Genomic DNA, 24,567 nt, shown 5'->3' with positions numbered 1-24,567 from the left:
TGCAGTCACTATTAAAGTGTCACCATTTATAATTTGGTACTAAATCTCTCTGAAGCTAAGCTACTCCATAGGGTCCGCTTACAAAGTGATTCCGTGTTAAAATATAGGGGTGAGACCAAGTGGGCTTCGGTGATAGGGGTTCCCTAATCTCAAGCCAGAACTGAAGCTGCCCATTCAGACCAGGACAAGGAAAGAGAATCCCAGAATAGGCTTGGGAGTGAGACTGACTCTGCTTAGGACATGAAGGCCAAACAGGCTGTGTCTGGCTTGGCTTTATGCCTCTGCAGAAGTTTTGCGCCCCATCTTCTCTTGTGCCACACTCTGCAAGAAAGGACAGGAGGGAGGTCGCCCTCGCAGGGGGACTTTTGTAAAGCTTGCCCGCTGCCCGAGCACACCCAGGTCCAGCCTTTCTCCTGCCTCCTGACCTTGCAAATGAAGGCGGTAACAAGCTCATTGTAAAGGCATGACTTTGCAAAGAGAAGTGACCGAGTCATGTTCTTGTGCCTAGGCCAGTTGGTCGGACCACTCGGAGATCCTGGAACACTTTCAAATGGCAAAGTTCTCAGTTAAGTTCCCAGCACTCGCGGCCATTTCAGCGTGACCATGAAGAAGCTATGGATTCTGACTCAAATGTGTGTGTGGTTTGGTTTGAACATTGTTCCTGCTTACTTACTTATAAAATGTGGTAAATGTACTTTACTTCTAAATTACAGCAATCCAGAAAAAAAAAAAAAAATCAAGCCTTGAGCTTGGTTTCCTCCCCTTGCTGGCTGAGTCATAAAAAGAAATCACAGCCGTTTCAATAGCCAACACGCCCCTCACATTAAGAGCTGGTATTGTTCCCCACTCTCCCATCTCATCCAAAGGTCACACCCAGCTCACATTTACAGAGAGATCCCCTGGCTTTGTCTAGCTCAGCATTTGCACATTTAATAAGAGAGCAGAGCCCCTGCCAAGGCAGAGGGGTGAGTTGCAGCAGAACTTTCTAGAGGAACTTCTGAAGAGAGGCTGCGGACATGAACTTCAGAAGCAGCCAGATCTGGGATGGGGTCACTTCTTGTTCTGAGTATTCAGTAAGAATGTTGATATCCCTCTGCTCTGACAATGAAAACGATAGCCCCACCAGTAACACAGAATATTCACCATCATCCAGCAATGTTTGCCTTTGCCTACTTGCATATACATATATATTCACACGTGTGTGTGTGTGTGTGTGTGTGTGTGTGTGTGTGTGTGTGTGTGTGTGTTTCTTTGAGACTGGGTATCACTATGTAGCCCAGGCCTCAAAGGCTCCTGAAAGTGGTGAGATCACAGGCTTGTTCCACCACATCTGGAGTGTTTGCTTTTCGCTACATCTGTGCACTTAGAGATTTGGCCCATGATAAACATTTGGACTTCACTAGTCATCAGGGAGGGACAAGATTCACTCCAGTCATATCTCAAGGTGATGCTGCAGGAAATATTCCCTCAACCCCAAATTAAGGGTTGGGACTTGAGCGAGATGTCATGGACTGAAGGGAGTCTAGAGTCAGGAGGGTACGTGTAGCTTCTAACACATTAAATACACATGCAAATTGTCTTCAGAGTTTCTGACCAGCAGAAGCCAATGAATGCACATATAGCTGCCTTCACTTGTTATACTCAATGTAAACAAAACCCCAGGCTCTAAAAGGACTTCCTTAAGGACACTCAGCAGCTAATGACAGAACTGGAACTGGTCTTGGGTCTTTCCGGGAGAGGCCTTATTGTCAAGAGTAACGGGATTAGACAGTCTCAGAAATTGGCCAAACCCCTTACAAACCCTAAGAACAATCTTTGCAACTTAAAATCACAGAGTGTTGCCCTTTGTCCTCAAAGTAGGATTCCTTCTGGTCCATGCAGAAATTGTTCCATAAGGAGGGCAGTGTGTGTATGTGTGTGTGTCTGTCTGTCTGTCTGTCTGTGTCTGTATCTGTGTGTGTCTGTGTTTCTCGGTGTGTGTATGTGTGTCTGTGTCTGTATCTGTGTGTGTGTGTTTGTATCTGTTGAGCAGAAACAGAACTTTAGAAGGCTCTTTTCTCTGTCTCCATCTCTGGAAAGGCTCCCGGAGTTTTTACAGCCAGTTGAGAAAAGGAGCCAGAGACAAAGAGATGCTAACATGACCCTTCTTTGTCTCTCTGGCCAAGTCTGAAGAGGTGAGTGCATGATGTCTGGGTTCCTAGGCCTGAAAAAGATTCCTTTGAATTTCAGTGGAAAAACCCCAATTCTGTTCTAGGCAGAGCACAAAATGAGCTACTTTCCCTGACTTTGTCAAGAGGAGGCTGGCTGGCAAGCTTGCAGTGGACCTGGGAAGGAGAGAGGAGAGAGAGAGAGAGAGGGAGAGGAAGAGAGAGAGAGAGACAGAGACAGAGACAGAGAGACAGACAGAGAGAGACAGAGGGAGAGAGAAAGAGGGAGAGAGAAAGAGAGGGAGAAAGAGAGAGAGAGGAAGAGGGGGAGAGGGAGAGGGGGAGAGGGAGAGGGAGAGAGGGAGAGAGAGCGCAGGAAAGCATAGAAACTGTGTGTCTCTCTTTGTAATTTACAGAGCCAGTCAAGAGGTCAAGAATGATGGGCAGAGCACTCACTGCTGGAGAAACTCTAGACCAGGGTGCAGGGCGGGGGTGGGGCTGGCACAGCAGACCCCTGAGAGGACGTGACAGGAAACCCAGATCCAAAGGGGTTGGCCAGGTGTACAGGAGCCTCTTGGCCAGAAAAGACAAACTTCTACTGTAAAAGGCCACAGGACAAAGGCTGCGTTTGCCTTTACAGTGCCCAAGCTCCCCTGTAACAACCTGGAAGCAGCTGTAGACAATATGGAAAGGAATGAGGGTGGCTGCGTTCCAAACGGCTTTATTAAACCTTTACCAGCACGGACACTTGAGTTTCGTTTAATTTTCACTTGCTGTGAAATAGTTTTCTTTAGATTTTTTTTGCAACCTTTTAAAAATGTAAGAGTCATTCCTACGTGTGTTTTAAGACTATCCTTGCCGTGGCTTATGGGACCCTGTGGAGACCATTCCTGAACAAAAATGATCTACGTGCCCAAGCCACAGGCTTTCTTAAACCCTTGTTGTGTCCAGGGCTGGGACCAAAGTGAGTCACTTGAGCTGCCCAGCATTCAAAATTTGAGGAGGCAGACACTGGTGAATATAAGGTTACCACCCGTGAGATCTGAGAGCATAGTGCCTCCTTAAACTTGCATCCTGGACACCTTACCTTGTCCTAGGTGGGCCGGCACCTGTGCTTAACAGAGGGCTTTGTCCTGGAGCAGCGACCTTCACCTGAGCTCTTATGGTGCCCTTCTGCTGGTGTGCTCCTTTGCCTGCTGAAACTATGATTTCCCAACTCTTCCTCTGGGAAACACAATTTGTTTAATAGGGAAAATGATCTGTGTAAGAAAATCTCAGGGCAAATGTGGAGGAGAGGATGAAAAGTTGCCCAAATTGGAGTGAAGGGTAGTCTAGTGGACAAGTAGGATTATGGAAAATAACTCACAGTTAAAGCTGTTGCTTGCAGAGTGGCATGAGAAAGATCAAGAAAGAGGAGAGACAAAGTGATGGCCAAAGGTAGCATTTAACAAGTTTCACTGGACATTAAAGCTGCAAACCACGTTGGCAACTTTCTCGATCTCTATTCATTGTATCTATACCCTTAACTAATAAATATAGTAAATCATATGATCATAGACTTATATCCACAATATATATAGAACTCATAATGAAAGACAACACAATTTTAAAATGGGCCAGGCGGTGGTGGCACACGCCTGTAATCCCAGCACTTGGGAGGCAGAGGCAGGCGGATCTCTGTGAGTTCGAGGCCAGCCTGGTCTACAAAGGGAGTTCCAGGACAGGCTCCAAAAGCTACAGAGAAACCCTGTCTCGAAAAATCAAAAAAAAAAAATGGGCAAAGTGACTGGGGTTGTTCAGTGGTTGAGTACTTGCCTAGCATGGGTGAGGCCCTGGGTATAGTCCCGGGATTTGACTAGACATTTCTCTGGAGAAACACAAAAGGCCAATAAATGCATGAGAAAATGCTCAGAGCCACTATCAGGAAAATGCACATAAAAGCGATAATGAAATTATCACTCCACATCTAAGTAGGATGACTATTAACAAAGACAGAAATAATAACAAACACTGTTAGGGATGAAGAGATACTTATGCCTTGTGCATTGTTGTGGGGATGAGGCAGATGCTTGGAGAAACTGTTCAGGGACTCCTGAAAAGATCAGATGTAAAGGGATAGCCCTACTTTTAACACCTAGGTGTATACTGACAAGAACAGGAAATGTGTGTCCTCACAGATGCCTGTGTGGAATGTTCACAGTGCTGGATATTCAGGTAAGTGCATCTGCCTGGCAAGTCAGAGGCCCTGAGTCAATCCTAACCCTTTAAAGAGATAAGTTCACAGAAGCACTGATCATAATAGCCTCAGAGTGGAAAAAGCCTGATGTTCAGCATCTCATGAGTGGATAGACATAATCCAATGAAATATTATTGCACAATAAAAATCATGAAGCCAGGCGGTGGTGGTGCATGCCTTTAATCCCAGCACTCAGGAGGCAGAGGCAGGAGGATCTCTGTGAGTTCGAGGCCTGCCTGGTCTACAAGAGCTAGTTCCAGGACAGGAACCAAAAAGCTACGGAGAAACCCTGTCTCGAAAATCCAAAAATAAATAAATAAATATCATGAAGCATGAATACATGCTATAGGATTGAATGACTTGAAAATGCCAATGCTAAGTGAATCAAGCCATTCCCAAAATATCATATATCCTGTAAGTTCAAGTGTATGAAAATCCACAATAGCATATTCAATAAAGACAGAAAGAATAGTGGGTACATGGGGTTAAAGAAGAGGCCAAGGGTAGGGCTGGTTCTGAAGGGCACATTGCTTTTAGGGAATGGAAGTGGTCCAGACTGACTGTGGTGAAGGGTGTACTTATGTTTAAGTACAAATGGGTAAATTGTATCTCAACAAAGATGTTTTAAAAGAAAAGATGTCAAGCGCCCCTTCCCTCAAACAAGGAGATATGGTTTGTGCTGCAAAGGAGAAGGGGCCCTTCCCATCCCTGAGAGACCAGCAGGACTTCATTGCTGAACGCTTGAGTGGGAAATCTCTGCTGAGCTTTCTGAGGGTTTGAAGGGCGAGAGCCTGCAGGAGGAAAGGGGTTGGAGTTCAGGGAAGGGACCTAGTATAAGAGTTAAATATTTGCACTCTTGAACTCTGGATGTATCCAGAGCACCAAAAGGAGCATCACGTGGGTGTCTTGGAGCTTTTGAGGACCGGAGCATGAGTCAGCACCTCCATCTGAGAACAGTTTTTCAGGGAAGACCAAACCACCAGTTAGTCTAGTCATGGAGGGCAGAGGATGGCCACACCCAGCCCTACAATGATGCTTCAAGTCCCTGAATGCTGAATCACTTGGTCAGCAGGGTGGAAACCTCCCCATCACCCCCAATTGTCTATGAGCCCTATTGTCTACTGTCTCCTTGTTCCCAGAGAGTGAAACTCTCACTGCTCATTCCAAGGGCATCCTGAGGTCCTATCCTGTAAAATGCAGGGCAAGGATGAGACCAGGTCCTGATGGCCTGTCTTCGTCCATTGGATCTGATTATTTTCTGGCCACATATGAATGGCCTTTCTAAGAGACAGGTCTCCGAAGTTGACATCTCCATTTACAGAGAACAACTGCAGGAAAGCAGGGACGGTCCTAATGCTGACCTTGTCCCAAGACTGCCATAAGAGTAATAGTAGCCAGAAATGCATACATCACAAACCAGAGTCCTAGTGGAAGGTTTTCATTCCACTTTTTATCAGATCCTAGGCCTGAGCTAGAGTAACTACAGAGATGAGGAGAGATGATCGGCGCTGTCCCAGGTCAGTTAATCGAACAAAGTGTGTAGTTCCATCATCCCGGGGCTGGCCTCAGACAGCTCATCACTGATGTGCTGGACATAACTGCACTGTACGGGGCTGGTGAAACCCACTCTCTCTCAGAGCAATCAGTGGGAAAGGGCAGGTTCTTCCAAATCTCATGTCATTAATGTTGCTGAAGTCCCAGGAAAGGAAGAAGCCGCCAGGCAGCTCACCAGGCACACTGGCTTCCAGCTTAGTCTAAGCACCCGATGAAATTTTAATTATTTCAAGGTTCAAACTGTCACTGATCTCCAGGGCAACTAAATTCTTAAAGAAAAAAAAAACACAGTCTTGTTGTTATTTCTCAAAGGTACGTCTTAGGGTGGACAATGAGGCTCAAAGGATTCAGTCATTTATGTAAGTTACAGCTTAGGACATGAATTTATTACCAGTGGGTCACTTATCAGAGGCATTAGCTTTCTCCTAAGGTTTGGCTTCTCTCCATTTGAAAGAGAAAATAGCTTAGTGGTAGAGTGCTTGCCTAGCAAGCAGGGGGTCATATGTTCAATTCCCAGCACACTTGTGCGTGTACATGCACGCACACACACACACACACACACACACACACACCTCTTCTCTCTCTCTCTCTTCTTTTTCTTCTCCTCCTCCTTCTCTTCTCTCTCCCTCCCTCCTCCTTCAAGCACATTTGTCTCAATAAAGGTATTACTGCTCAATTCATCACTGCCTCTTAAGTTTAATATTCTGAGCTGAGCAGTAAAGAGCCAGCATTTTAAAAAGAGATGGAGCAGTCACAGAAGCTGGCTGTGTCCATATTTTTTATTTACAGTTTTGCTAATAAGATTTGTTAAAAGTGAGTTGTATTCCTTTATAAAAATTTTCTTAAATTATCTCCTGTTCCTTTAAAAATTCAACATGAATCTTCTCTGCTTTGCAGTGTATACGCATTCATGTGGAATGAATCCTCCTAAGAATCAAAGATGGGAAATCCTTAAAGTACTAGTACAGGACCTGGTGACTTTTCTGCCTTGGCCACCCAGGGCCCCTTCCATGGCTACTGAGTTACACATGGCTAGGGTTACACAGTTAAGTTTGTCAAGACAAAAGCTGGCACTTTCTGAGCTTGAATCTACCTGTAAGATAACTCTAGGCTTTGAACTCCCAAGATCAGACAGGAAGAGATTTTTTTTTTTTTTTAAGATAAACACTCCTAGTGAAATCTTTACCCTGCAGACTTTAGCCATTTGCCAAAGACTCCACTTTGCTGAGCCAACAGCTTTAGAGCAGGAGGGAGTACTCAAGGGACTGGATGGGGGGTACTTTGATGTTTTCCACACAGGAGGAGACTAACAATCTGGTTAGTCAGCAAGCATGAATCCTCATTAATGTCTTCATCCAAACCTATTCTCTCCACACAGCTGTGAAAATATAAAGTCACTGGACTGTTCTGATCAACACACCCAGGGAAAAAAAAGCCAAGATGTTTTGCCAAAGAACTAATTAGATGAGTAACACACGCCTGCAATGCATAGGAAGGACTGAGGGGGTCACGCTATAGGCTAAGACAATACAGTTGCTCCTTGGACTGCATGGAAACTCAAAACTGCAGATAGTCAAGTCCCTTATATAAAAGTGTATAATATTTGCAAGCTACCTATCCATTATCGCATACACGCTGAATTGCTGTGCTATGTTGTGTGCAGAATAATGACAATAAAACCAGTTAGCTGTAAATGCTTTTAACAGGTGTGTGTGTGTGTTACTTGGAACTGGACCTACGGGCTCACATAGGCTAGCCCAAAAAACAACACCACTGAACTATATTCTCAGGCTTTTTTGCATTTATTTTGACACAAAGTCTCACTAAGTGGCCTTGAACTTGCAATATTCCTGCCTCAGGCTCCTGAGTAGTTGCCATCAGACCTGGCTAAATGTTGTGGGTGAGATGGAGGAGGTGGTTACTGGAGTTTAGACTCAAGGCTTTATATGTGACGCCAAGCACTCTATCGCTCAATGACAGTCCTAGCAAAATTTTTCAGATCCCTTCAGTCTGCATCTAAAGGAGCTCATGAAGGCAAAGCCTGCACATATGGAGGGCAAACTGGACATTAGAATCCATCCTGGTGTAAACGTCCACCAAAGAGCATAACGGGGTGGGAATGAGTCCACCAAGAAGCAGAAAATTGAAGGTCGGGAGGACAAGAGCACTCACTGCTTTCAGCACTGTGTGAAGGATAGCATCTCGCTGCAGAGGGGCCCACAATGGCATCATTATGCCTGGTTTACATGAAAGGTAATTAGGAGCAAAGAGACTGCCTGTCAATCACTCTTGGATCCCAAGCCATAATTTAAATCTGGGTCAGCTCCAGGGTCGGTTTCCAACCATGTCGCCGTCCTTGTTCTCTCTGCATCCGGCAACACACATGCGTTATATAGAGAGGAAAAAAAGCATAAGGACTCTGTCTCTGCCCTTCCGAAGTTTACAACTGGACTGAGCAAACAGGAAAGATACGCATGGAACCATCAGAAAACAGAAACGGAGTGTACCACGGGGGTACCGCTCTTTCAGCTGAAGGGAGTAACTCACAAGACCTGAGGCAAGCAGATATGATTCAGCTGTGCCAAACTGCGAAGCATTTCTGCCAGACTCTAGAGAACAAGTTGTAGAGAAGGCTATAGTTTAAAGACCAGTAACTTTCTGACATGGCGTGGCATGCATGTTGAATTCTCCCTCTAAAGGACAGCACAGCCAGCCCACACCCAGATATACCATACATGGCAGAAAAAAAAAAGCCCCTAGTCTCCAAAAGGCATCTGAGACAAAGGGAAGAGCAGTTTCTGAGGCCCACTCTAACAGAGCGGTGGTGACCTCTCCGAGCCTCCAGAAGCTGAGAGGGAAGGAGACAGTTTTTGTCTCATCCCATCAGCTCTTCTCCCTGTAAACTAAGCAGCCTGACATGTGAAGGTGTTTAGCTACTGCCCAACAGCTTCGGGGTGGAGAGCCGGAAGGAAGCCCAGTCACTCTGCTAATCATTCTAAAACTCACGCCCAACACAAGCGTCCTTTGGAAGCTATGACAGCAATGCATTTGTATTCATTTGCTATCCGGAAACTTCTAATGTGCTCTCAAGGGTGCTTGACTTTAGAAAGCTATATCCTTTCAAATGGGGTGGCATGCTGTCCTCAGCAGCAGCCTTGTGGAGGAGAGCCCAGGGGCAAGACTTCATTCAGTGTGCAGGGCAGGACAGGCCACTCTGTATGGAGTGTCTTGCTTGGACTCAGCTTTCATGTGGGATCAGGGGAAGAGATGTAGAAAGGAACCCACACTCTGGCTGTGGTGAATGAACAGCAAACATAGAAAGGCTTCCTTCCTTTTGTCAGACAAGATCCTGAATGCTCCCAAGCAAGAAATAGGCAAAGTATATGGTTCTGTCTTCAGCAGTGCAGATCGGGCCCAGAGCAAGTTGCCTGCTTGTTTATGGTTAAAGAGAAAAACCGAGATTCTTAGAGGCCCTGGAACTTAGAATCAAATATGAATATTCTCAGTAATCTTTGGTGTAAATTTAGCATTTCTTTAATTATGAGCATCTACAAAAAGTGAATGATCCTGCCACCAATAAAAATAACACATTTCACATCATATCATGGTTGCGGTGGACATCTTATGATATTATGGCGATTTAGAGTGATCCATTGTCTCCCTTTGCCCAGATTAAAGGGATCTCCTGTAACATGAGGCTCACAAGGTCGAAAGTAAGAAAGTCCCAAGCAAGTCACTCTACTTACATTCCTTACTGTTTGGAAACTCAGTTAGCTATCACAATCCTAGGTAACGAGGGTCCGTATGGCAGTAAAGACGCATTTAAACTGGCATCTCCCAATTTCAAAACCATCTTGTGTCTCACAAATAGAAGCCAACATATTTTTCTTCATTACTGATGCTTTCTATTTCATTCGGTGCACTTAAAGTGTTATTTTAACCACATTGTCCTCATTGACAGGGTACATGGCATGCACTCACACACACAAAGTTTGAGAAGAAAGGAAAAGACCTTTGGCTATAAAGTTGAAGTTTCAAGACTGAAACTCCTTCAGGCCTGTAAAGCTAAAGACCACAGTGGGTCATGGAAAAGACTTGAGAATGCATCTCCAAAGCTGATGACAGAAAATCCATAACTTCTCCAAACCCTACATAGGCCTGCACATGTTTTGTGACATGCAGAGTCAACTTAGACCTTAGACCTATCAATTGGGATATCTATTTCTCAATAACTACCAACGATTCCTGTGAGAATCATAATTTGACAGATCTTGATTTATCTTTTAATAAAAGCAATAAGAAATTCAGATTTATAAAAAGAACAAGCAAGTTTAATGAAATAATGGAAAGAAACAGGAGTGTCCACCTGTAATCTCAAGATTCAGGAGGTTGTCAGGAGGGTCATGCTAGGCCATATTCTTAGCAAGCTCCAGGCTTATGTAGGGCCTATGTAGTAAGATCCTAGATTAAAAATTCCTAAAGGGGGAATGAAGGAAGGGAGGAAAAGTGAAACAAACCAAAGCAGTGGAAGAAACGCAAACTCTTACCAGACACCACTGGGCTTCAGACAGACGTAGGCTCCCACGTGGCCTTACATCCATCGCTGACAGAGGTTCCATTGCATCCCCACAAGACCCTAAGAGCCTCGCTCTCTTCCGATCCACATGGCTCCAAGCAGCTGGCCCGATATGGCCAGAAGGCAGGGTTCTCACTATGGCTCTCGTGCCGGTGTACACGGACTTCTTCACTTCCCTGTCATTTTTACAAAACCTTCTCACCAGCAAAGTGGACCGTTCCTTTTTGCTTTTCAAAAAATCGTCTATGTCTTCACAACTGTCAGAGAAATCCTCGAAAGGGCTCAGGAAAGTCTTGGCAGGTGGGTTGTGAGTAAAACCCTCCCTGCAAAATCCAGCCCCTGAGCAGCCCCCATCAGCCTGCGGGCAGGAACTTTCAAAGCGCAGGTATTTGCTGTGCAGCAAGCTGCAATGTTCGCACTGCAGCTGCCCGTTCTTATTGCCACAGTCTCTGGTCAGTTCCACTAGCTTACAAGTATATGCCTCGTAATGTTTCTTCTGCTGCCCCCCAGGAAGAGCAACGTAGTTTGCACAGTCATCCAAAATTAATTTTTCTGACAGGGAATGGAAAGCATCGGACATTGTTCCGTCCGCTTTATAACGGAAATGAAAGACCGCCATGTTGCTGTCAGGCTGAGGTCCGCTGGGCTCCGTGATTCCAGGCTCGTTTCCCAAAGGGCTCACATCCATGGGAGGATCACCCATTTCCAGTTGAATTCCAGGGAATGCCTTCCTTTCCAGTGGAGAAGAAATTCCAGTTTGCAAACACAGGCCCTCTTCTGCGACCGAGTCACAGGCCCCACGAAGCTGGTTCCGAGGAGGGTCACACTGGTGACTTTGCAATAGGCTGTTGCAGTTGACGGTGCGGTTTCTCACAGAATCTGGCAGGCTTTGCGCCCAGCACTGTTCATTGTGGTTCTCATCGTTCATTATTCCTCCTGTTGCTATTGAGAGGACCTGGGACAAATCGCTTCTAGAAGGCTCTGCCTCAGGTTTGTTCCACCGTGAGAGGGTCTGGGGGATCTGGCCGCTGCGCCTGCCAGCGCGTACCTTTGGAGCACCAGCATCTGAGACCTGTTCACTCTTGTCCTCTCCCACTGCCGACTGGGCAGAAGCCACTGTCCTCTGAGTCACAGGGATGAGGACGGAAGCGGCCATTTCTTCAGAAGTCATTTTGACCTGTGTCCTTCAGTTACTCTTCTGTGTTCCCTCCCCTGGCGATCATGTTAAGATAACAGGTAATCTCACATAATCCCGGTCTCTGTGAGAAACAAGTTGACAGCGCCTTTCATTTGGGTATGTTGAGAGCCAGGCAAAAGTTTCCAGTTGTAATTTCCAACAAGAACAGTTTGTTTTAGACCAGTGTTTCAAAACGGCCCTCCAGTTTTCTTTCCTCTGTTGCTTGAAGCTAATTTTTCAGAAGCGTTTTACTCAGGATCACATTCTGCGACTTGTGGTTTATTGTTAGTGTGCAATGACTTAAAAATCCAGCTTGAGTGTTTTCTGCTCCCTATAAGAAAAGAAATAACATCAAACATTTATGGCATTAAATGGATTTTTAAAGCGAGTTGATAATTTTTACTTAGTGGAAGATATAGGTCAATTCTGAGGAGAGAGTTTTACAATCAAAAGTTAGTTTTAATATGTTAAGCATTTGTCATTTTGGCTTGACAATTTGGAACTTCCACTTCGACAAAACAAAACAAAACAAAAAGAAACTGGAGAGTATGAAGAATCAAATTTATCCTGGTGCTTTAAATAAAGTCTAAGAAAAAAAAAAGAAAAAGATAATGATTTTCACACAGTGAATAGTCCAAGCAGAATATTGATATCTGATTCAAGAGAAAAATTAAGTGAGTGCAGTGTAAATAGCTGAGCTCGCTCTTAGAGTGTTTCTAGGCCCAGGTAGAATCCAATAATCTGTCTAGACAGAAGAGGAAAAGCTGCCACTTCAGGAAGGCCAAAGGAGCGAGAGTGATAAGACAAGAGCTGCAAAGATAAGACAATAGATTTCTCATCAGAAACAATGCAAGCAAGCAAAGAGTAGAGTAAGAAGAGACACTGTTAAGCAGAATTCTATACCCAGCAAATGTCTTCTACAAATGAAAATGAAGTAGACCCTTTTCAGACATGCAGAGCCGGAAGGACTCATCAAGTAGCAGAGTTGAACTGTAGAAAGTGATAAAGGAAGACCCTGTGCAGAAGGAAAATTCCAGACAGGTCTATCTAAAGGAACAAAGAGGGGCTGGAGAGGTGATTCAGCAATTGGGAACACCGGCTGCTCTGCCAGAAGACCCAGGGTTCATCTGTAGCATCCACACAGCAGCTCCCAACTGTCTGCAATCTAATTAAAACTGATCTGATACCCGCATACACGCATAAATGCAGATAAAGCACTAATGCACACAATATAAGAATACATAAATCATTTTAAGAGGAGCAATAGCTTAAACTTAAATATGTACATAAATTTTTTCATTTTTTTAAAAAAAATCATTTAGCAAAATAATTGGCCATTTAAGCAAAATAGTAATTGTGTGTTGTGAGATTTCTAATAAATGCAGAAGTGAACTGTCTAGACAGTAGAGGTCAAGAAAAGGGACCTGGAACAGTAATGCTATGAGGTTATTTCTACATGAATCATTAGATGGTTACCTAAAGGTAGACTAAAGGTGTACACTCTGAATCTTAAAACAATCAAGTCACTTAAAAATCAGTTAATTTTAAACACTTATTATAAAACCAAACAGTAAACATAGAAGAGATGCAACCGAAGGGAACCAACAGTGGGTTTAGACATTCCAAAATACATCTTCAGTCAACTCCTAGTCCCTGCTCCCTGACATTTCAAGAAACATCCTTTTGGTTTCACTTGAGTAAGAAATCGTTCAGTTTAAATGTAAGTAGACATAAAAGACTGACTTACGAAGGTGTAATATTTTAAGTGACTTAGCTAGTTTAATGGCACAGTCTTCAATCAAATTATTGAACATCTTCCTTGTATTATATTGTCCTATGGGGTAGACAGCCAGCACTTACGTGAAACCCTATGAACCAAGAGAGTCAACCAAACTTCTCTGTGATGTGGACGGTGCTGTCAGCAAGGCTCTTTCAGGAATGTTGGGACCAGAGGGTGCCCATCACAAGTGGATCCTTTCTGCCTAGGTGCAGCCTCTCCTCCTGAGGCAACTCTTCACAGGTCACCACTACCCACTGCCAGCACCGGCTGTGCTATCTTTGCTCCTTGTCATACAGATGCCACTCTTTCCCAAGGAAACCTACGAACATCATTGCCTAAACATGAGTTGATCAAGAACAACAATAGACGTACCAAAGCAGGTAGAGAGAAGCCCATGAGGCCTCAACCTTACACTAAGAGCTATAACTCTGAGGGCAGGAGAAATAGTCTTCCATTTGGTTATCCAATACCAAATGCTCAGCCTGGAAACATACATATAAATAACACTGTGTATACTGAGCATATTATATTATGTATATAAATGCATATGCATATAATAACAACAAAAAGAGAGGCCATAAATTTCAAAGAAAGCAAAGAGGAGTGGTATGGGAGCGCTTGAAGAGAGGAAAAGGAAAGGGTGAAATTTTGTAATTATATTATAATATCAAAATTTTTTAAAAGAATGAAAAAAATCTATATATTCACAAACAGCTTTCTGTTTCAAGAATGCTACAGAAAACTTTAATAGGTTATCTCATTAATTTGGATTCAGGGTCTTTGTTTTGTTTTGTTTTTTCAAAGCCTTCAAATTGACAGTCCATGTTTTGCTTTTGTTTCTTCATCTGTGGAAAAGATAAGTAATTCTAGGTGGGAGAGAGGAGCAAACATTTTTGGTACTAGGTCTTCTGGTAAATACAGTGCAATTAATATCTCAGTTCATTCTCACACAATCCTATAAAATAAAAGTAATGATTTTTAAGTAACAAATGCTTTTGACACTCCTCTTTACAAAAGGTAGGACATGATTCTCCTCGTGGATATGGGATACACTCGTGATTTCTTCCTAACACACAGAATGTGACGGAAGTAGCCTGGAGGACTTCCGAGAATAGGTAACGTTGCCAGGGACCAGCTGCTGTTGAGCGCCCCCGACGGTCACATGGCATATCATCTTGAGAGTGGCTCCTCTGGCCTCAGTCAAGGCTCCCAATGATTACAGCTGCAGCCAGCACCTGCAGGCTCACAAGAGCGCCTCAGCCACATAAGCCCTCTCCCAGACTCCTAACCACAGAGTTATATGGAATAATACACGTTTATTGTTTTGCACCATAAATTTTGTTGTATATTGATTGTTACATAGCAACAGATAATACAAGAAAGTTCTGCTCTTTGTATTTGGGAAACTAGAAATCAAGGCCTAGAAAAAGGCTAAGTCAGCTGATGGGAATGATGGAGACAGAATTCAAATCTAAGAGTCTGACTCCAGAAATTTTTCCAAACCATGAACTGTGCTGTTTCCTCCTCCATCCAGGCTGAGACCTTGTGGGTTCAGATTCTGGTGTTTATAAAGACATGACTCCTAGGAGTAACCTATTCTTTATTTGGGTTTGTTTCGGAAGGCTGGAGATTACCGACAGCCCACTAAAGCAATGATCTTTGTTTTGCTTCCAGCTGTATTCAGGAATGAGAAACATCACGGAGAACTGACTCCCTAGGCTGGGCTCCATCTCACGATATTCCATTTTTCAACAAATGTTTACATGAGTGCAAAATTAAATGAGGCAAGAATCTTGCCCTTAATTTCTTCATGAGCTAATAAATTACCAGTCAAGGTATGTTACAAACAGCGCTGTGTCAACACTGACAAAGAACACCAACTAAAACAGATGGTGGGCATGAGGCAGGATTAATTTCCACAGTGGCGTTGCAGGAGATGATGATGATTACGCTGCATTATTAAAGACACGTAGGAGTTAGCGAAACGATGAAGTGCAGTGTGCTTCCCAGAGAAGAGCAATGTGAATTGAAATGAACTAAAACAGCCAAACACAGGTAAATATTTTACAGTCAGGTATGAGTTTCTCTCCTGCAAAATAGAAATAAAATTGCCTTCAAAGATAAGGCTATGAGTAAAAAGCTTTGAAAGATACCAAGTCAGAGGAAATGTCTGTTAGTTTACATTATTCAAAAGAAAGGACAGTCAAGGCTCAATGGCTCTGCCTTGGTGGCATGGTGTTTGTTGAATTTCCTCTCATGAGGCATTTGTACACATATTCTTCATCAGGTCTACTTGAGTTTCATTTCTGCTTTATAATCAAATCAATTCCTTGAATATCAGTCTTGTGACCACCAGTTGCTATCGTTCTTGAATTATCAATATTAGGAAGAAACACCTGTGTCATACCTGTCAAAAGTGGTTAGCCAATCAACAAATGCTAATTTCTGCCCAGACCATCTAAAGTAGTCCCGGGTTAACTTTAAAAGAAAGGGTCAACTAAGATTAGAATTAAAGCTGCAGTGAGCACTATGATATTGACTAAATAAAATTAGAAGCACCAAAATGTGGACCATAGTCTTAACAGATATGAAAAGCAAAAGGATGTAAAATGGGATTTATTGTTATTCTTACATGGTCATGTGAGAAATGTTTATGAGGGAGACTAGAAAAGGACCACCCCCTGAGAGTTCAAGGGATGTATGGCCTAAGGTTATGTAATATGGGGGAATGGGGTCAACCTAATATGTCTAAGCTAGAGATTTATTGGGGATAGATAGTATGATTAGTGGAATGAATAGCCAGAGCAGAGCCCTGGAGATATAAACTGTGCTGGAAATCATAGACGAAGTGGTAAGATAAGAAAAACAGATAAAAGGTATAAAGGATCAGAGGGTGACACAGAGGGAGGTTTTAGCTTCAGAATAGGGGCGTATCAGCCAAGAATAATGGTGCTAGTGGCTTTTCATGGGCTAAAACAGGGATAGAGAACTACAGCCTGAGGCCCAAAGCTGGCTGGCCACCAGACTTTATCGATAAAATTTTACTGCCACGCAGTTACATCTACTAATTTATGTCGTATCTATGTCTGTTTCTACATTATAACAGAGGAGTTGGGAAGCCGTGACACAGACCATGTGGCACACAAAGCTGAAAACATTTACCATCTGGCCCTTTATAAAAGAGGCTCACCAACCCTGTCCCAGATAAATAATGAGATGATGAGCTGCATGTTTAGAGCCAGAGAGTAAAGTGGGAGTCCTGATCGCTGTCTTCGCCTATCTGGTCTCAAGATGAATAAAGGCTTGTTTCATATTGTCTCAAAAGGCAGAATAAGGGCCAAGGCATATTAATGATTAGGAAGAAAGTCTGTGGCCCAGCCTAACAAAGAATTCCCTGTCTTGCAGAGCTGTTTAACCAAGGGGGAGCCATCTTTGATGATGGGCTTCTTTAGATTCTGGTAGAGAGATTTCAATAGAGCAGCAGCATCCAGCACTGAGGGAGCTCACAATATGCTGAATAGATTGAGTGAATGGACGGCTGTCTGTCAAATTTAATTATAAAAACAATAGTTAGTACTTAACAGAACATAAACTGTGTGAAAATCTTGTTCAAACAGATATATAGAATCTCATTTAATATTTGCGACAGCACTGTATCACTTGGGTGGCAAAGAGTCCTTTATTCCCTAGTAGTGATCCCCTCCCTCCCTAGAAATCTGTGCTCATAGTTATTCAGATAACATAATATCTGAATTTCAAGACAGGGGTATCACTACCCCTTATATCTAAATGTGGCCATGTGATTATGGTACAGCTAATGAGACATAAGGAAAAGTGGTTTACAACTCCTGAGAAATGTCCTTGGAGGGACAGTCCTTCTCAGAAGATGGATGCTAAAAAGAAATCCCACACTAGCTCAGAACTGAGTATAATAAAGGGGTTATTTATTTAGGGGTAGACTCACAGATCACAGTCCTCTGAACGAATGGGAAACAGGAATTGAATCTAGCAACCAGAAGAGAGAGGGAGTGTGTGCACTTTACATCGGTATTTATAGTATAAGAGGCCACATCCAAGTGGGATGGTAACTTAAAGGCTACTGGCTGAAGGAATTCCTACAGCACCTCCCCACTTTTGTTTAAATAAGAGATCTAAGCCAAATGTAAATTTATATATAATAAGAACAAATATTAAGAATAAAAATTAGAATTACAACCAGCAAAAAACATATCAAGCAAGAAACATGTTATAGTCTTCCTTAGTTATGATAAAAGATAAAGTGGGTATAAATATTATAACTGTAATTCTTGCTTGATACCTGTTTTAAAACCTTCCTTTTCATTTAAACAGAAAAGAGGAGGTGATGTGGGATTCCCTCTGTATACTGTGATTACCATTGATTAATACAGAAACTGCTTTGAGCCTATAGCAGGGCAGAACAGAGCTAAGAGGGAAAAATTAAACTGAATGCTGGGAGAAAGAAGGCAAAGTCAGGAGAAGCCATGGAGCCGCCAGAGGAGACAGACATGAGCCACAAACCGGAACCCTTCCAGTAGGCCATGAGCCTCATGGCAAAATATAAAATAATAGAAATGGATTAATTTAAGACATAAGAACTAGCTGGCAATATGCTTAAGTGATTGGCCAAGCAGTGATTTAAATAATATTTTGAGAGTCTGGGCAGCCGGGAAACGAACAAGCAGCCTCCAACAGCACTTCTCCCCTCCCCTTATTCCTCTTTGCTAGTCTCAGGAAGGACATGATGGCGGATCTGAAACATACTTAGCAACATGCTGTTATGAAATCCAGCACATGTACAGTGAGTATACACTCATAAATGAGTAAATAAAGAAATAAACCTTAACTGTCGGCAAACCGTCAGATTTTGCACCTGTCAGAGTGTGCATAGTTCAGATGGTTCTTAACCAGAAGACCAGCAACGATTTGACAGATGGGGGATTTGAGCTGGGACTTTACAGAAAGATGGCAATTATTTATAGCCACAGAGAGGAGAGGAGATTTTGAATAGAGGGAACAGTACAGATAACAAAAGATAAAGGAGGGGACTGCCCAGTGCAGAGCTGAGAGCTGGCCTAAAGCTCTCTGGAGACCATTTTATCCAGCCGGTCAAAGTGAAAGTTGTTCATCTCTGTCACCATCATGAGAAAAGCCACTAAGGTGACTCTGAGAGCTGGAAGCAGAATTTAACATGCTCACTTACATCTTCAAACCTAAAGAGCTTTACTGAGCTGCTCTGAATATCTGTGGATGACAGACAGCCAACCAGGGGACAGTTGTTTGCTTATACATTCTCCTCCCCCAGGCTCACTATGCAAAGAGATTAAAGAAGGAATGTGTGCTCTCACGGGTCTGTCCTCCCTTTCTCCGTCACGTGCACACGGGGGCACGTGGGTACAATGCGCACATGCCCGCACACAAACACTGCATGGTACAAGTCGATTCCCACTGCTTCTTCTTCCAAGTATTTGCAGCTCCACTCCCCCTTGACCTCCTTTCTCTGAACTATTACGATGGAAATCCCATAACTCACAGGAAATAAAGCTTTGAAACATTCCCCCAAGGCACTGGTGTACTCATCTGGGTCCTTGTCCAAGACCACAAAGGTTTAACCCCTCATGGCTTCAGCATTCTTGATTAGAAGTCTTTCAGAGTCTGAAATGTCAGGCTTCAGACCCCGAAGACCCAGATACCTCGACTTTATATCCTGCATATGTTAGGCATGAGGAATTGGCTGGTATGTAATGAGAATGCTACAGGAATCGTTTTCTACTTACGAATTCATTGAATTATCAAAAAAAAAACAAAATGGAGGTCCACAAAAAGGTTGTCCATATCAGGTGAAGTCTCAGTTGTAATAAGCTACAAAAAAAAAAGGAAACCCTTCTGGTAAATACAGTCATCCCCCCAGAAATAACAAAAACTGTAAGCATCCAGACTGAAGTCAAAAAAAGAGAGACGGGATTTCAATGTGACACCACTCATGGGACTCACCTCCAGCATTGGAGTGTGACCCTTTATACCCTGTCATACATGAGGTTAGCTCACAATGGATTACAGAGCCAAACAGAAAGCCCACATGGTGAAACATACAGGAAGAAGTATCTTCATGACACTCAGGCACAAATCATAGGACACAAGAAGCACTAATAATAAAGATGAGGGAAAGATGAAATGGGCTTAATCAAAATTTAAAACCCTTGCCTTTCAAAAACCTAAAAAGGTTTTTAGGTCAATTCCTTTAAAGGAAAAAGATTGGTTTTCAAATATATTTTTCTGCCGGGTGGTGGTGGCGCACGCCTTTAATCCCAGCACTTGGGAGGCAGAGGCAGGAGGATCTCTGTGAGTTCGAGACCAGCCTGGTCTACAAAGGGAGTTCCAGGACAGGCTCCAAAGCTACAGAGAAACCCTGTCTTGAAAAAAAACAAAAAACAAAAAACAAAACAAATATATTTTTTCTGAAAAGGGCCTTGTATTTAGAATGCTTTTACTGTTGTTTATTTATACATATACAATGTGTTCTGATCAAAACCGCTCCCCACTTCCTCCCCCAACTCCTTTGAGAACCAGCCCACCACATCTTCCTTCCACCTTCACACACTCTATTAAAAAAAAAAACCCACAGAGTGGAGTTAGTGTCATCAGTATGTGCAACCATCTACTAGTGCATGAGTAACCTACAAAGAAAGGGTCACATCTAAAAGAAAACAACCCCCCAACCCCAGCAGCCACAAACTGTTGAATAATTTTAATTAAAAAAAACTACAACTAAGGGCTGAAGAGATGGCCCAGTAGTCAAGAGTGCTTGCTGATCTTCCAGAAGACCTAACTTTGGCTCCAAGAATCCATATCAGGGAGCTCACAACTGCCTGGGACTCCAACACCGAGAAACTAGGACCATCTCTGGCCTCCTTGGTTGCACTCGCCACCTTTCAGGTACTCAGGAGTCATATGGGTTAGTGATGGCTGTGCTACACAGAATGGTATCCAGCTATAGAGCTATGCTGCTGCAAACACACAAAGTTGAGCTGTGGAGACAGAATCCAACTGTGGGCTGAGGGAGTGGACACATGAAGTGAAAAGATTCCAAGTGTGGTTCTCTGAGCAGCACTGAAAATGTTTTACTGCTTCTTGACTGCAATGCGGTCTCCCTTGGTAGCCCAGGCAGCCCTCCGTCTGCAGCAGCTCTCGTGCCTCAAGGCTCCCCAGTGGCTTAGAATACAGGTATGAGTCTACACTCAGCTTAAAAGAGTCTATACTCTGGTCATTGTGGAAGCTGCCCAGGCATGTAACTCCCAACTCTCTACTTTATCCCAGAGGTCACAAGCTGGGGTCATAAGCTGCGTTTCTCTCCTGCATGTTCCCTCAGCTGTAGGACTTTGAACAGTGTCTTTGTTACTTTTTTACTGCTGTGGAGAAACACCATGACTGAGGCAACTTCCAGAAAAAAGCCTTAAGTAGGGGTTTGCTTATAGTTCCAGAGGGTGACTCCATGACCATGGCGGCGAGTATGCAGAAAGTCAGCAGGCCCGCTGCTGGAGCAGCAGCTAAGAACTTATATCCTGATCCAAGGGATGGAGACAGAAAGAGAGAAGCATTGGGCCTGGCACGGGTTTTTGAAACCTCAAAGCCTATTCCCAATGACACACCTCCTCCACTAAGGCCACACCTCCTAATCCTTCCCAAGCAGTTCCACCAGCCACAGACCCAGCATTCAAATACATGAGCCTGTGGTGGCCATGCTCATTCAAACCACCACAAACCGCAAGCAGCCTGTTTAACCATAAGATATTGTTGTGAAATCTTTAAAGGCTCTCAGAACAGTTTTCAGAGCCTGATAGCTTAACAGACAGATCTTAGACAACTCAGGTTCACTAAGCCTTGGTTCTCCACCTGTAGTTTCTCATGTAACCCTCACAATTAACCTTCAAAAAGAATTAGCATCTTTTCTCCTCATCATAATGAATACTTTCTGGAGTTATCACATGCCTCCTGATATGGGATAATGTCTATTTCATTTAAATCACTCCAGAGCATTAAAAATTATAAAGGCTCAATGAATATTTGCTCACTTACTGTTGTGTGTAGATTATTTGTTTGCTAAGATGTAATCATTTTCTTTAACCTATACAGAAAGGCAATCGAAGGAGTCTGAAAGTTCTATGTGCTCACTCAGTGACTAGCACATTGTAAGGTCCCACACATGTTGACAAGGAGAGGCAATCTTAACTTACCACACTGTTATAAACAAAACATATAAACAAAACATGGGAGCATGAGCTAATGCCATAAATTACCGGGTATTACGCCCCTGACAGTCTAAGCATCAGGAGTTATTCCATTCAATCATGCAAACACACGCTGTGACTATCTGTGTGTCCAACTTGTGATTTCAAGAAGCACACAGATCAGACTGGCAGAAAGCAGCATGGACTGAAGCCAACAAGGGAGGCCCTCCCAGAGTGCGGCACACACTTTAACAAGGGCCTACCCCACTGAGAAAGGCCGGGCAAAAAATAGCAGAGTGAAGTGGAGTCCCAGTCATTTTATGCTTGAGATAGACAGAAGGTTCTGGGCTGACTAGACTCTGGACATCACCCTACCCTTTCAGAGCATAATCTCAGCAAAGGCAGCAGAACTCATTGGGCACTGGACAGTTCCCATTCCTGGGTGAGGAGGCACATTTTGGGAACCCAGATATGAAGGGAAATAAAAAGCAGGAAGGAGCCAAAATTGCTGCCTTAAAGGCCTTGCACTACAAATCCCATGAGTTTTCCCAGCAGCCAACTGCCACCATTTCCATGGTGTAACTACAGGCTCCTATTATAAGCAACTTTTGATTAATTGACAGGTAACATCGACACATCCATTTGCTGAATGTCTCTTCAAGCTAGCATTCTTTCGAGCCATCCTTCAATTACTCTGAGTGTCTTCCAAAGAATTAAAAATACATGTGATGAAAACCCAGCCTGGAGGAGATAAATCCAACAGAACGGCTCTCCTCTAGTCGGCTCTCCCATTACCCTTTCTCAGTAAGATGACCCCTATTGCATCAAAAGAAGGTACCAACTGGCTTCTGCAAACTGTTCTTCACGGTTGTACCTACTGAACCCTCTTCTGTGGGTCCCCCAGGAGTGATGCCTAAGCAACACTTCATCATCACACCAAGCAAGATGTTTCCCAGATTAAATAACTCCCCAGTCTCACGGGAGTTCTCCCACAAAGCCCTGGCATATTTTATGCATCACATGGCCATTCCTACCCATGCTCTACTTCAAACCCGTATTCTACTTAACACTAGCACCAACGAAGGCCCTCTAGTCAACAAGCTAAAAAAAATTGTTCTTGCTGCTCATGGATGCCACCAATGACCTCAAATGCTGGGTAGATGCCCGGGCCAACAGCTGACTCAAACAGTTGATGTCATTCTCACGGCTTGTTTTGAGTAGAGTTAAAAATGCAAATAGAACACCTCGTTAAAACTCAAAGTTCATTACAGCTGTGCCTCTGAGATGAGAGGCAACACTATTCATGCTTCTTACCTGGCGGAGGGAGAAGAGGCAATGAAATTCGGGGTCCTTATTATTTCGTTTGGGGTCCCTTGTTCGTTCATCTTCAGGCTAATACTTTGGCACATGTGCTATTTTTCAAGATGGTGTAACCCCAAGGTAAATATACAGAGAGCTGATTGCAGAGTCCACAGTCTGAAGCCAGCCAGCTGCTCCAGCCTGTCCCGCCAGCCTTCAGGTTCTTCCCAAGGCTCCAGCAGTAGTAGGGGACAGGGTACCCAGGGAGGCAGCAAGACTGTAGGTGGGGAGATGGGGCTATGATGTAGCAAATTCCAACCCCCGAGAACTGCTGGCTCCTCTCCAATTAACCATGTGGTGACTGGGAAGACCAGGCTCCTAATGTAGGAGGTATGGGGCATGTGCTTTCAATGCCATGATGCTGTTATTTCAAGTAGCAACTGGGATTGTATAGTGCCAGGGATTTTATTTTTTAAAGGCAACTTTTAAAAAGCTATTAAATCACATTTCACAAGAACTTCTTAACAAAAAAAGAAAAAAAAGGAAAAGAGGCCTACACAAATTATTAAAGTAGTACATATTTACCACAAAAATATTAAAAACAAGCAACAAAATGAAAATACCCTGATAGGTAAAAGGAAAGATATGATATTATGAGTACTACCCATAATACTAATTATATCATATATTTCTATTTTCTCCCCCTAAACATATACAATCCCCACAAGTAGTATCATTATGTGTTCAGGTATGGTAGTAGATAATGTCATTACAGTCTCTAAAAGAATAGTTTGGGGTATAGAATGAAATACACACAAACACTAACAATTTCTTTTTGTTTCTTTTTGGGGGGTGGAGAGTTGTTTTGTTTTTTGTGTTTGAGACAGGGTTCTGTGTAGCCTTGGCTGTGGTGGAACTTGCTCTGTAGACTAGACTGGCCTCAAACTCAGAGATCTGCCTGCTTCTGCCTCCTGAGAACTGTGATTAAAGGTGCATACCAGCCACAATTTCTTTACCAAAGTTACAAATGTGCTTAAGAGCAGGAGATCATGGGAAATCACACAGCCTTGACACCCTAAAATCACACATAAGTTCATTTGTCCTGTGAGTGAAGATGGTCTCCTCTTTGAAGTTATAACATGTCCCCACCTTTCCTACAAGGACAATCAACAGCTGGGATACATCCATTATTCACTCATTCATACAATGTCTTATTTTTTTTTTTAAGTTTGAGACAGTTTTGTCCTATAGCCCAGGCTGGTCCCAAAGGGATCCTACTATCTGAACTCAAGGAATCCTCCTGCCTCCATGGAAGGGGGCTAAGACCAAAGCTGTACACAGTTAAGTGACTGACTAACAAACATTTTTGATTAATTTGTGCCAGGCCATATAACAGGAAATGAGCACGAATGTTCCACCAAAGTATTCTGATGGGGCCTGGGAAGATAGCTCAGTTGGTAAAGTGCTTGCTTGAGGACACCAGTTGAGTCCCCAGTACTCATGTAAAATGATGGCTGTGGTAGCATACACTTGTGATCCAGTGATGGGGAGG

General features: G+C 43.4%; 1 protein-coding gene across 1 annotated transcript in view; it reads right to left on the bottom strand.

Moving 5' to 3' along the window:
- The window catches only part of Plce1 (phospholipase C epsilon 1), a 284,672-nt gene that overhangs the window by 234,326 nt on the left and 25,779 nt on the right, over positions 1–24,567 (bottom strand). The window contains exon 2 of the mRNA XM_026781331.1: positions 10,485–12,021. Coding sequence (XP_026637132.1) covers positions 10,485–11,684 — 1,200 coding nt within the window. The 5' untranslated portion in view covers positions 11,685–12,021. The remainder of the gene's footprint in view (positions 1–10,484; positions 12,022–24,567) is intronic.

The sequence above is a fragment of the Microtus ochrogaster genome, chromosome 8 (assembly GCF_000317375.1).
Source record: "Microtus ochrogaster isolate Prairie Vole_2 chromosome 8, MicOch1.0, whole genome shotgun sequence".
NCBI classification, from domain to species: domain Eukaryota; kingdom Metazoa; phylum Chordata; class Mammalia; order Rodentia; family Cricetidae; genus Microtus; species Microtus ochrogaster.
The sequence above is the reverse complement of the archived record's forward strand: the minus strand, read 5'-3'. Positions and strand labels throughout refer to the sequence as shown.